The sequence below is a fragment of the Rhododendron vialii genome, chromosome 3a (assembly GCF_030253575.1).
Source record: "Rhododendron vialii isolate Sample 1 chromosome 3a, ASM3025357v1".
In the NCBI taxonomy this organism is placed as follows: Eukaryota; Viridiplantae; Streptophyta; class Magnoliopsida; order Ericales; family Ericaceae; genus Rhododendron; species Rhododendron vialii.
This window is the reverse complement of record NC_080559.1, coordinates 2,322,670-2,334,891: the sequence shown is the minus strand read 5'-3', so window position 1 is coordinate 2,334,891 and position 12,222 is coordinate 2,322,670. Positions and strand designations below refer to the sequence as shown.

The window sequence follows — 12,222 nt, the reverse complement described above, 5'->3', positions numbered from 1 at the left end:
TGGGGTGGGGGGAGAATGGGATTGACCATATGGAAGAGCCACCACAACACAAACACAAAAATAAGAAATACAGAGTGAAATGACGAGAGAAATGATAGCAGGGTATTGGAAAATGATAGCAGGGTCTTGATACTAAACCTCAATTCTAATGCCACACATTCTACATTTTGCATACAAAAATCATGGTTAAACAGACACACATTTGGATAACAGGGATCTGGCTCCAATGAGGGCGCCGACGTCTTCGTTGCTCAGCAATTTATTATTGCCGACATCCGTCATTTGTGATTTGTGCGTATCAAAGCCATCCTTTTTTTTTCCATAACTAATCAGTGCACAACCATTCATCGTTCATTCAACAACTTGATTTAACAGATGAAGTGAATCTAAGTTACTATTTATCAAAGCTACAAAGCTGGGTTTCGCGATGGCTGAATAATGGGAACCATTTTCAGTAACAAGAAAAACACCAATGTCTACTCCAACAGAAAGTATATGACGTTGGCTACGATGAAGCTGAAAAGAACGTCGCCGTGCAAAGTTCGCGGCAACAGGTGTGATAGAACATCTAGACACACGTCCCAGTGGGTACACGTCCCCCTTCCAAGTGAACATCCCAGACCTCCCGGCTCCAATGAGGTCGCCGGTGTCTTTGTCGCTCAGCAATTCATTATTGGCGATATCCGTCAGTTGTGCACATCACGGGTTATCACAGGCTATAATACCGGCCATAACGTTACTCAAATTTGCCATTTTTGGGAAATTAATCTCCACATCTCGTTCATGAATGTTGATTATTGTTTTACCTCCCTCACCCGCATTCACAAAAATGGTGACGGCTTTCCCCATATGATGCAAGGATGACAACATTTTCCTGTACTGGTTAGACATAGTGACCACATAGTGAGAACAATGATTAGTACTGCCTTTATAAATACCAAAGTTGAAAGTACTCCCTGGTCAGCAACTCATCTTCCTAATCTTTACCATATTGTGGAATCAATGAGAGAGGAATAGTCCAGAGGAGTGACACTTAGAACACAGGGTGGGTTTAAGAGAAAAATGCACTGTGTGTTCTCAGGTCACCCCTTTGGAACACCTCTGTTTCCATGGCATCTTAGTTCAAGCTCTCTAATGGAAACTAGTCTCCTTTTTGTTTTGTTCTTCTCATCTCCCTTCCTTTTTTGTTCTTTCAGGGCCAACCACGGCAGAAATGCATACTAACAGATGTTGAAGGGCAATGGTATCATAGAAGACAATGCACAAAAAGACATTCAAATGCAAACTCAATCACAAGCTCTGTCGCTCTAATTTCCTGATTTCCTCCATAGTTTCTTGATAAATATTTGTCGTTTTACTTATATAAGCACAACTTTGAATGCACATTTTATTTTTTCTGATCAGAAGTTCAATGTGGTGATAAGAACATCGAATATTCCTTAGGTTCCGTATCCTCTCCGGTCCAAGTTTTGGACTAAACGAGTTAGTCCAGATCTGGACCATACATTAGTGTAATAAGGTTCGGATTTAGTAATATAGAGCCAAAGATCAATTGCATTTGTCCTCCAATTCAATCCCAAACAAAATTGCTTCTCATAGTTTTTCAGCATATTCACTAAGAAATTAAGAATCTTTTTGTTACTCAGTGACCCATGTAAAATAAGCATTCAAAAAAGCCATTTCTGACAAAAGATTAGTAATTGAACATCTCTACCACAACACAACCACAATAAATACACCACTACAGTGTGAAATAACAAGGTTTTAGCACACAGCCTCGATTCTACTGCCACTAGTCTGCCACATATTCTACAATTTAAATACCAGATATTCATGGGGGTTTTCATGTGTGAATAGATCCAATTATTCACGGTTTAAACACTCACACACAAATAGAAATTAGAAACATACATAAACACCCACAAACAGTTTTAACACAAGATCCAAACCTAATAAACTGGGCAATTATCACTACTTCTTCAAGAACCCTTCAGCCATCTTAAAGTACTCACCATATCCCCCACCTCCAGATTCACCGTGACCACCGCCGCTGCTGTGCTTCATTAACCCTTCAGCCATCTTAATGTACTCTCCGTACCCACCTTCCGACTGCCCGTGACCGCCGCCCGAATGCGACGACGAATGCGTGCCACCACTGTTCTTTAAGAACCCTTCAGCCATCTTAAAATACTCCCCATACCCACCTTCCGATTGCCCATAACCGCCACCCGAATGCTCCGATGAATGCCCGGTGGTTCCTCCGCCGTGCACGGCGGCAGAGGAATTTTCGGATGACTGGTACTGGTGCTCGCCATACCCACCTTCAGATTTCCCGTAACCACCGCCCGAATGCGACGATGAATGTGTGGTTTTACCGCCGCCGTAGGAGGCGGAGTGCTCGGATGACTGGTACTGGCCGTACCCACCGGCCGAATGCGACGATGAATGCGTGGTTTTACCGCCGCCGTAGGCAGCAGAGTGATCCGAAGACTGGTACCCGCCGTACTCACCTTCAGATTGGCCGTAACCACCGCCCGATTGCGACGATGAATGCGTGGTTTTACCGCCGCCGTAGGCAGCAGAGTGATCCGACGACTGGTACCCGCCATACCCACCATCAGATTCTCCGTAACCGCTTCCGCCGCCGTGTGCGGCGGCGTTCGTTTTGGCGCCGCCGTGTGCGGCGGTGGAGTGATCGGAGGACTGGTACTCGTCATACCCACCATCGGATTCTCCGTAACCGCTTCCACCGCCGTGTGCGGCGGCGTTGGTTTTTCCGCCGCCGTGTGCGGCAGCGGAGGAGTGACCGGGAGACTGGTACTGGTGGAGATAAGTCTCGGCTTTCTCGAAGTACTGGCCGAATTTCCCGTCCTCCAGCTTACCGTACTGGCAGGCGGCGTCGAGAAGATCGGAGGCCGCGCCGGCTGCCTTGGCCTTGTTGACGGATCCGTGGCTGAAGGTGGCCTGGGCCGCCTCGGCCAGGACCTTGGCGCTGGAAAAGAGCTCGGAGGAGGATTTAGGCTGGTGGTGGTGGCCGGATTTGTGGTGGGGAGGTGAGTCCATGGCCCTGTTTTGGTTACGGATACAAATTATTGAGATCCACGATCGGGAAAGTATAGTACCTGTGGGTTAGGAACTAGTTGAGGGAAGAGTTAAATAGGCGGTTGGGTTTCCGGATTTGCCCTCCTGGATCGGAGGTTTGTGCCGTGGGCAACGAGCGTGTGGGTCTTGTGATAAGGGCTAGAAAGGGAAATTCGCCGTTAAAGATTGTCGGCCACTCAACGCGTTCCGTGTGGCTAGTCAACTATCCACACGTATATGGGAGTCACCTCCCGTCCAGTTACTATCCGTCTAGTTTGATCCCTTTTTTGGCTCCGCATTCTAGTTTGATCCCGTGTTGGAACGTTTTGAGCTCGTTAAGATTCACAACAAATATTGAAATCGTTTATTTTGAAAATCCTGTCAAAAAGATAACAAGATATACTTTCATGAAAGAATAAGGCTGTGTTTAGACGAAATTATTCATTGTTAGTATTGTCATTGTCTATTAGATCGTTTTTTTTCCTTAATGTTAGTTATTTGCATCAAATTTTGTTGGATTAACCATTCTACAAGAATGGAATCCAGAAATAAAAACTATGAGTAGAAGACCACAAAAGACTGTTAAAGCAAAAAAAAAAAAATTGAAATTTTTTTTTAAAGTCTTCCAATTGCGATCTATGTATTTGTATTTCTTTAATTTGATAAGCATCTCTGTCAATGTAAGGCCCGTGATATGGATAATGATATGAGCTAAAAACAATTGAGCAAAAACTAAACAAAAATCACCGAGCATCAATAACAGTCTCTGTCTTTGAGGAAAATTAAGCTGGTCAAATCATGATATGGTCAACTATATTTAAATACATAGATTGTCAATCAAATTAATTTTCTAAATGGATGACTTTCTTGGCATGGGTAACTAGAAGAATGAGTTCAGTTACTATTATCAATCCTAAACAAACCTGCAATTAACTCAGCAGAGAGCTAAAAGGCCTTGAGTTTGAATCTTTGACAATGAATAAAGCTCGTCCTTGCCCTTTTCAAAGATTAGGAGGACCATTTGATTCTCGATAATCCATATGCCTACGTCCATGCCTACGTCTTATTGCCCAAGGCATTTGTATCTTGGAATCTCTCTTCTTTTTTTGGTTCAAGTATCACCTTTTTTCCCATATCTAAATTACGAGTATTAAATTTGAGTAAATATATCTAAAAAACGTACTCGTCCACTTTATAAAGATTTCTTCAAGAAATGTTGATCCAATTCCGAATCCATTTTAGCGAATTCGAAATTCAAATTGCATAATTCTTAACCATGCTTGTATAGAACCCAATACAAGTTGCAACACACTAAACCGGGCCCTAATCTTTCGATCGAGGGCCTGAAGCGAAATTGAAAATGCGCTCATTTCTTGGACTACTATAAGAGATAAAAACATACTGTATAAGGAAGCCCTTAAAATTATAAAAATCTCGAGGGTCTAAAGCAGCCACAACATAAATTTTATTTCAGGGCCGATTCTTATAATACAAACACAAATTATACAACAAGGAAATAGATAGGATAGTTACTAGAGGCGTCTCACAAGTGTGATTTCACAAAGGATACTCCTATGGTATCCTATTATTTGTGGTTAAACAAACACTCATAAACACAATTACACAGAGAAATTAGAAGCATGCATAAATCAAAACACCCACAAACGTAAATACCCACATACTGTTTACAACAGATGCTTCAAAACACCAAAATTAGGCAATCATTACTTATTGAAGAACCCTTGAGCCATCTTCAAGTAATCGCCGGACCCACCTTCAGATTTGCCCTGACCGCCGCTGTCGTTGCCGCCCCCGCTGCCGCTTTTCTTCAAGAACCCTTCGGCCACCTTAAAGTACTCCCCATACCCACCTTCAGATTGTCCGTGGCCACCACCCGACTCCGACGACGAATGCGTCTTCCCTTCAGATTGTTCGTGACCACCACCCGAATGCGACAACGGATCCGTGGTGGTTCCGCCACCGTGTCCGGCAGCAGCGGCGGTTTTGCCGCCTTGGCCGGCGGCGGAGGAGTGATCGGGAGACTCGTACTTGTCGAGATAAGTCTCGGCTTTCTCGATGTACTGACCAAATTGCCCTCCCTCAAGGTTACCGTACTGGCGGGCGCCGCCGAGGAGGTCGGAAGCGGCGCCAGCGACTTTCTCCTTGTCGACGGATCCGTGGCTGTAGGTGGCCTGGCCCGCCTCGGCCAGGACCTTGGCGCTGGAAAAGAGCTCGGAGGAGGTTTTTGGCTGGTGGTGGTGGCCGGAGGTGGTTTTGTGGTGGGGAGGTGAGTCCATGGCTTGTTTTGGGTAGTGAGATAAATCGAGATCGAAGATTGGGAAAGATGTAGTTGTGGGTTAGATATCAGTTGAGGGAAGAGTTAAATAGGCGGTTGGGTTCCGGTTTTGCCCTGGATGAACGGAGCTTCGTCCCGTTGGAGGAGGCTCCTGTCCAGTTTTTTGCATGTCCAGTTCCGGGTTCAGTTTGGGACTTTGTAAGAGCTCAAAATAATGATCAGAATCGTTCATTTTGTAAAACTCGTTCCTTTTGTCATTTCAGTTAAAAATTAGCTTCATCAAACATTGATAGATATGTGATTGAAACGAATTTGTACAACAAAAAATGGAAAATTTAAGTTTTGAATTATTTTTATCCTCTTTTTCTTGTACAAATTTATTTTGATCATGTATCTAACGTTGTTCGATCAAACTAATTTTTTAAAATAAATAACAAAGTCAATAAATTTTATACAAAATAAACGATTTCCACCTTGGTTGTAGAGTAGTTCTAGGACCACACCCATTTTACACACCCAAATGCACACTCACACACACAAGTGTGTGGGTCTAGTGTGTGTGGAGCCCATACACTTGTGTGTATGGATGTGCATTTGAATGTGTAAAATGAGTGTGGTTGTAGAATTATTGTTGGTTGTAATCCCGATATTAGACCCAAAAGTCCCAAAGTGGGACACACAAAAACTGGACAGAGCCTTTCCCCCGTGCCGTGTGTAACGCGCGTGTGGGTTTGGGAGTAGGGGTAGAAACGGCAATTGGCTTATGAGTGGGACATTTTTGTGTCGGCCACATAACGGGATTTGTGAGTCAGCACCCATCCAGTTCCTATCCGTATACTATTTTGATCCTGTTTTGGAAACATTTACTTACGGAGTACTATTTAGATAAATCAAAGGGTAAACACTAGCGTGGATGCTTTTAAAGGTCAATTTTTTAAGTCAATTTATTCGTACTTCAATTAATTTTAGAAGATTAATCCCGTCATTCATTAGTGGAGACACAATAAAAGCTAGAGAAACACTTCGCATGAATTGACCGCAAAATAATTGATATCATTTGTGAGGATTCGAACTAAGGTAAAGACCTTGTGCTTGAATCTCTGACAATGAAGCTCACACTTTACATTCCAAAGATTAGGAGTATTGTTTGATTCTCAATAATCAATATGCCTATATCTTTTTGAAAAAGCACATGTTTTTAAATTTCCTTTCATTGTTACTCGACTAATCAATCTATCACAAAAATCATTGGCAAAGCACATGTTTTCAAAGTTTCTTCCGTTGTTACTCCACGCTCCAAGCTATAGATTTTATTCTCAACCAATTTACTTTTATTTAGAGAGATGATGGGTATTGGGTAGGTTTTTGTATTTTTCTTCTGTAGTGAAAAAAACGAAATACAAAAACAAAGAAAAGAGAAAGGGAAAAAAAAAAAACATTTGGTGGTACTTTCCCATTTCTTTTGTCTCGTCAGTCCACAACCCAATACTCCAGACGTAATATCTCTATTGGCCCATTACCACACTATCTAGCTCACTCCCATTTAAGCCCACTTAAGGCTATATCTGGGAAAAATGGCGGTCCAGAATATTTGTTAATTTGTTAATGTTGAAAATATCATTGACGGGTATTAATTATCAAAATACGTCATTAGCCGTCATTTTCCCCTAGAATTAACTCCTATATCTATCCTTAGACTTATATACCTCCGGCCTAAATTCCCTTTAGTGCCTACCCTCTACACTTGCAACCCATATTTTGGCCGAAATAATCCAAATGAATTATTCTTTTTGGTCTTTATTCAAATTTTTTGGCATTTGTTAGTTTTCTTCAATTTTTTGTGGATTTTTACTTTGTCGTGACAAGATGAATTCAAAAAAGTGAAAATTACGACCGAAACCCTTTTTTTTTTTTTTTAATAAAGACTTGCCGATGATTGGCTTTTTTCGTATTTTTATTTTAAAAAAATTTGGCTTTCGATGTTAATTTTTTGATTCCTCTCATCCTGATGAATAAATAATTCACAAAAAATCGATACAATACTAACAAATGCGAAAAAAGTTTAAATAAAAAAAAATTCCTTATCTCATTTGTTAGTATTGTATTGATTTTTTGTGGAAAAAAATAATCCATTTAAATTATTTGGCCAAAATAGGATCGCTAGGATTATTTCTCCTCGAGTGACACTTAGTCACATAATCCTTCAAAATGGCTTACGCTTGCAACTCGCGCTCTCAATTCTCGCACGTACGAATTTAGTTGTTTTTGAGAGACGATTTACGCTCCTGCTTGCTCTCCCGCACCTGCTCACGCTTTATGTGACACATCCCCTTCCACTAGCGTCCCTCTAACAGAGAAGCTTGACTGGTTGATATCTATTGGACAATTTCCTGGATGCTGTTTTTTCCCTATATTTTTGGAACAGCGGAAGCAAATAATAAAAATAAAATAAACAATGATGTTTTTGGAGTTGTAGGGCGGAGCCCTACAGAATTATAATTTTACCAGAGAAAGACTTGATAATAGAGAATATGATAGAGAATATGATCGTAACGATCCATTTGATTCATTTAAACAATAACATAGAGCGTTCTAGAGAATGAATCACTAGTCCCTAGATGACTTTACATCTCCTAATGTGGTAAAACTAAACATTATCGTGTATCTTACTAGAGATACATGCATCCCCAAATTAATAAGAAAATTATGGATTACAAGTTCCAACGAGTACAACTTAGTCTGCAGACATCCAAAATCAAAGGGTTGATGTGGTAAAACTAAACATTATCGTGTATCTTACTAGAGATACATGCATCCCCAAATTAATAAGAAAATTATGGATTACAAGTTCCAACGAGTACAACTTAGTCTGCAGACATCCAAAATCAAAGGGTTGAAGCCGATAAGGCTCTCAATTGGGTGCAATGCAATTAGGTCGAATAGCCCAAATCCAATAGCAAAAATGCTACTCACACAATACCAAACACAACATCTTACATACATGTGGGTTCTACACACATCCAGTAGTAGTTACAGCTTTCTATCTATGGAAAAAAAAAAACCATAAAATTTGATACTGGCCCTGTTAAAGCAATGACGTGCTTCTGTTTAGTCTTTGTTTTTTTTTTTCCTTCAATTGGTAACTCTCTGATTGTCCATATTTTCTTCCAAATGTTAAAACCGATACTACTTATTTCGCTCTCATATTTAGGTCCCATAACTTGTGAAACAAACTAACAAAGCATTTCATTTAGCTTCGCCTCCCAAGACCCTCTCCAGCCCTTACCTATAATTGACTCAGAACCAAATTCTAGATAAAAGTCCTCTAGACTCGCTCCACTCTTTGACTCAATGTCGTACCAGATTGAGTTCTACTCAAATTTTTAACCAAATCATGGAAAAATGAAACTTTTATCGACAACTATGTCATCGACAAAACTTTTACTCAAATTTTTACCTATACCTTAGATTTGAGTAAAAACAATAATGCTGGGGACATAACAATGAGTCACAACACTAACCACACCCGCCTACGTGGCACTGCATGGTTGGTGAATACAAAGCAGTTTCAAAGTGGTTGTTCTCCGTTGGAAAGTAGTTTCAAAGTGGTTACTCTCTCTTGAAAAGTAGTTTCAAAGTGGTTGTTCTCCATTTACCGATATAAAGTAGTTTCAAAGCGATTGTTCTCCGTTGGGAAATAGTTTCAAAGTAATTGCTCTCCCTTTACCAACCATGCAGTCCAACGTAGGCGGGTGTCGTTGGTATTGTGGCCCGTTGTTGTGTGTACCTAGCATTATTGATGATTAATTATGTACAAAGTGTATGACTTAATTATTATTCATGGAAGAAGCTTCTCTCAAGTTTGGCAGGACTCAGGCAATCGGGTCTTTTACGATCTCATATAGGTTCACTTCAATGATTGGATTAATTTTTATAGAGCTCATTGAGTAGACAACCTAGTACAAAATTAGGCTGAATTTGATATACATCGATGAATACCTAATCGCAGGTTATTTTTTGTTAATTTTACTAGATTTAGGTGTTTGTCTTGACGAATATAATTTAAAAAGTAAAAAATTATGACCAAAAGTTTTAAAAGGTTCACTAAAGAAGAAAAAGTTCAAAAAAAAAAAAAAGGAAGTCTTGACTGTCATCCTATATGAATTTTTTTTCAACTCAACTCAATTTCTTTACTTTTCTAATTTCTCTTGTTTTGACTAATAATTAACCCAAAAACGAAGAACATATAACAAAAAGTAATAAAATACCGACTTTGTTTCATTGCGACCTTTGCCATTACACATGTCCCTATACTGTCATTTAAAACCTTGGTTTAGAGTCTTGAGGTCTTGAAATCAATTGACATACGCTTAAAGTTGGCAAATTCTCAAAAAAAAGAAAAAGGACTTGAAGTTAGCACCTTAACCCACATGCCACAGCCTAATTTCGCTCAATTTCATTACGTCATTTTGGGAATGTAGTAGATGGTGTAGTGAAAGTATGTAGTGTACGTAACATTTCTGATCTGATTAATCATACACTTATTCCACTGGCTTAAACAAACGTAAATAAATATTGTTGCACTCCCATTAACAAAAATATTGAGTGTGGGCACATACCTAACCTGTCGTAGCTCATATCAGAGATTGAGGACCAAATACTATCTCAAAAGGCTCAATGCTTTGTGCATAATCATCAGATATGGAGAACGAAGGAGGGATCCCTACATCTCGGAAGTAGGCCTGTCAATGGGCCGGATCCGATCCGGATCCGACAGATCCGGATCCGGATCCGGATCCGATAAGACACAATCCGATCCGGATCCGATAAGACTCAAATCCGATAGTGGTAATCCGGATCCGAATCCGAAAAATCCGGATCCGATCCGAAAATCCGAATCCGATCCGGAAACTTTTTTTACTTCAAAAATTTTAGCAAAAAAAAGTATTTTTTTTTTCAAAAAAAAATTATTTTCCGAAAAAAAATTTAAAAAATTTAAAAAATAAAATAAAAATAAAAATACAACTTCTTAAACATTTTTTTTTTCAAAATAAAAATTTTACTATTTTTTTAAAAAAAATGAAGTTCGGATTCAGATTGATAACGGATTTAATCCAATCCGATCCGGATCCGTATTGAATTACCGGATCCGGATTATCGGATTATCGGATCGATGTTATCGGATTCGGATCCGGATCCGGATCGAATTTTTCGGATCGGATCCGGATCGAATCCGGTCCATTGACAGGCCTACTCGGAAGGCTCTGCTGGACCAGACATCTGGGCAGCCTCAATACTTTGTTCCTAGTGCAACAATACAAGACAACAGAAGTATGGAGAGGGCAAGACTGATGTTAGGCCCCAAATCTAAGATGGAACTGATGAGCCCTGCACAACAAGCTATCCCACACACACTGAAAAACCACCGCCTAGAGAGGGGTCTGTAAACTGGCTTGATAAACTAGATTACCTTTTATAGTTGAATGCGACGTAAGCTAAACTCGCGGAAATCGATCAGACTTTGAAATGATACGAGGCAACCGTAAGTGCGTTGAAGTATTCCCTTGAGTAATCTTCCTAAGCTTTCTCATCGAATTACATTCGATGGCACTCATGACTCTACTAACATTATACTTGTGTCCAAGAGAATCGTGCATCTCTGTGGAGGACAGGGGAATGCTCTTTGTTTCATAAGCATTTGTCCAATTTATAATCGGTGTCACCACGATTTTTTATATGAAAAAATAAAGACTTGCAAAAGATAGACACGGGCACGACACGACACATGCACGAGATAGGCACAAGATAGGCGCTACACGGGTCGTGGCGTGCCCATGGGCCAGGTCGGGCCTGGAGTATCCTAACATGGCACAGTTAATAAACAGGTCAGGCTAGGCTAACTTGAAGTTGAAATCTTAAATTCACTCACTAGTACTTGATGTTCTCGCCATAAATTCCCAAAAAAAAAGAAAGAGAAAGAATAGGTTTTAGAATAGGAAAGTGATTTTTGCACTCCTCAACAAACACGTGATAAGGTAATGATTCAAAAGTTAATTTATTGATCAAGTGGCATCTTTGACAGAAAAAGAAATGCTCAAAAGAAAATTTCCCAGAAATGTCTTTTAAGAGCAATTGCAACGTAGGTGAAATGGCTTTAGCCATTGCCAGAAAAGACAACTTTTTTGGCACAATGGGTGCCACCACCGGGCAACGTATTTTCCTTCCAAATTTTGCATATGCCAAAACTTATGCCTTGTATGGCAGAGGATTTCGGAAAATTGTCATTCGGTGAACATGGCTAAACAGGGGTGCAACACTACAAATTTGGCTTGATTGGTGATTCGAGTACCATTCTGATCGCCTCTTTCATGATCCTTTCTGCTAGCAGTCACCTTAAGGGATCGCCCTTAGTGTCATCCAAAAACGAGATCTAAGGGGAAGAAGACTCTTGGGCCAAACATATCCTCACTTGGGCAAGGAATCCAGAGCGAAGGACAAAGTGTTAAGACAATTATATACTCTTTCTGTCTTCAAGTGCAAAATAAATAGCTTTCGTAATATCTACAATTGTTTTAGCAGGAGCAGTGGAATTGGAAACGTCCTTAGCTCTTTGATTCATTCCTTGGCAGCTACCTTAACCCGAGGATCAAGCTTACCAGTGATGCTCTAACAAAGTGCATATATATGTCTAATAGTTTTTCGCTTCTCTGGAGGGGATTCGTTCAGGCAAAAAAAATAACAATAGCATTTGCAGTTCGCAAGATCAACCACGGAGGACACTCAATTTTAGCAACCATATCCAAAATGGTCTAACAGAACAAGCTTATTTGGATCACTCGGTACAG

At 40.3% G+C, this 12,222-nt stretch overlaps 3 protein-coding genes across 3 annotated transcripts; 1 reads left to right on the top strand and 2 right to left on the bottom strand.

Moving 5' to 3' along the window:
- The first annotated feature begins 435 nt into the window (after window positions 1-435).
- On the top strand, window positions 436-1,344 carry LOC131319015 (uncharacterized). The gene is made up of 2 exons (XM_058349112.1): window positions 436-705; window positions 1,197-1,344. The coding sequence occupies exons 1-2, from the start codon at window positions 439-441 to the stop codon at window positions 1,317-1,319; spliced, it is 390 nt and encodes a 129-aa protein (XP_058205095.1). The 5' UTR covers window positions 436-438; the 3' UTR covers window positions 1,320-1,344.
- Window positions 1,345-1,679: 335 nt separating this feature from the next.
- Window positions 1,680-3,140, bottom strand: LOC131319014 (glycine-rich cell wall structural protein 1.8-like). Its single transcript, XM_058349111.1, has one exon. The coding sequence runs from the start codon at window positions 3,061-3,063 to the stop codon at window positions 1,972-1,974; it is 1,092 nt and encodes a 363-aa protein (XP_058205094.1). The 5' UTR covers window positions 3,064-3,140; the 3' UTR covers window positions 1,680-1,971.
- A 1,384-nt stretch (window positions 3,141-4,524) lies between these two features.
- LOC131321421 (nodulin-related protein 1-like) lies at window positions 4,525-5,541 on the bottom strand. The gene has a single exon (XM_058352434.1). The coding sequence runs from the start codon at window positions 5,376-5,378 to the stop codon at window positions 4,806-4,808; it is 573 nt and encodes a 190-aa protein (XP_058208417.1). The 5' UTR covers window positions 5,379-5,541; the 3' UTR covers window positions 4,525-4,805.
- Window positions 5,542-12,222: the final 6,681 nt, after the last annotated feature.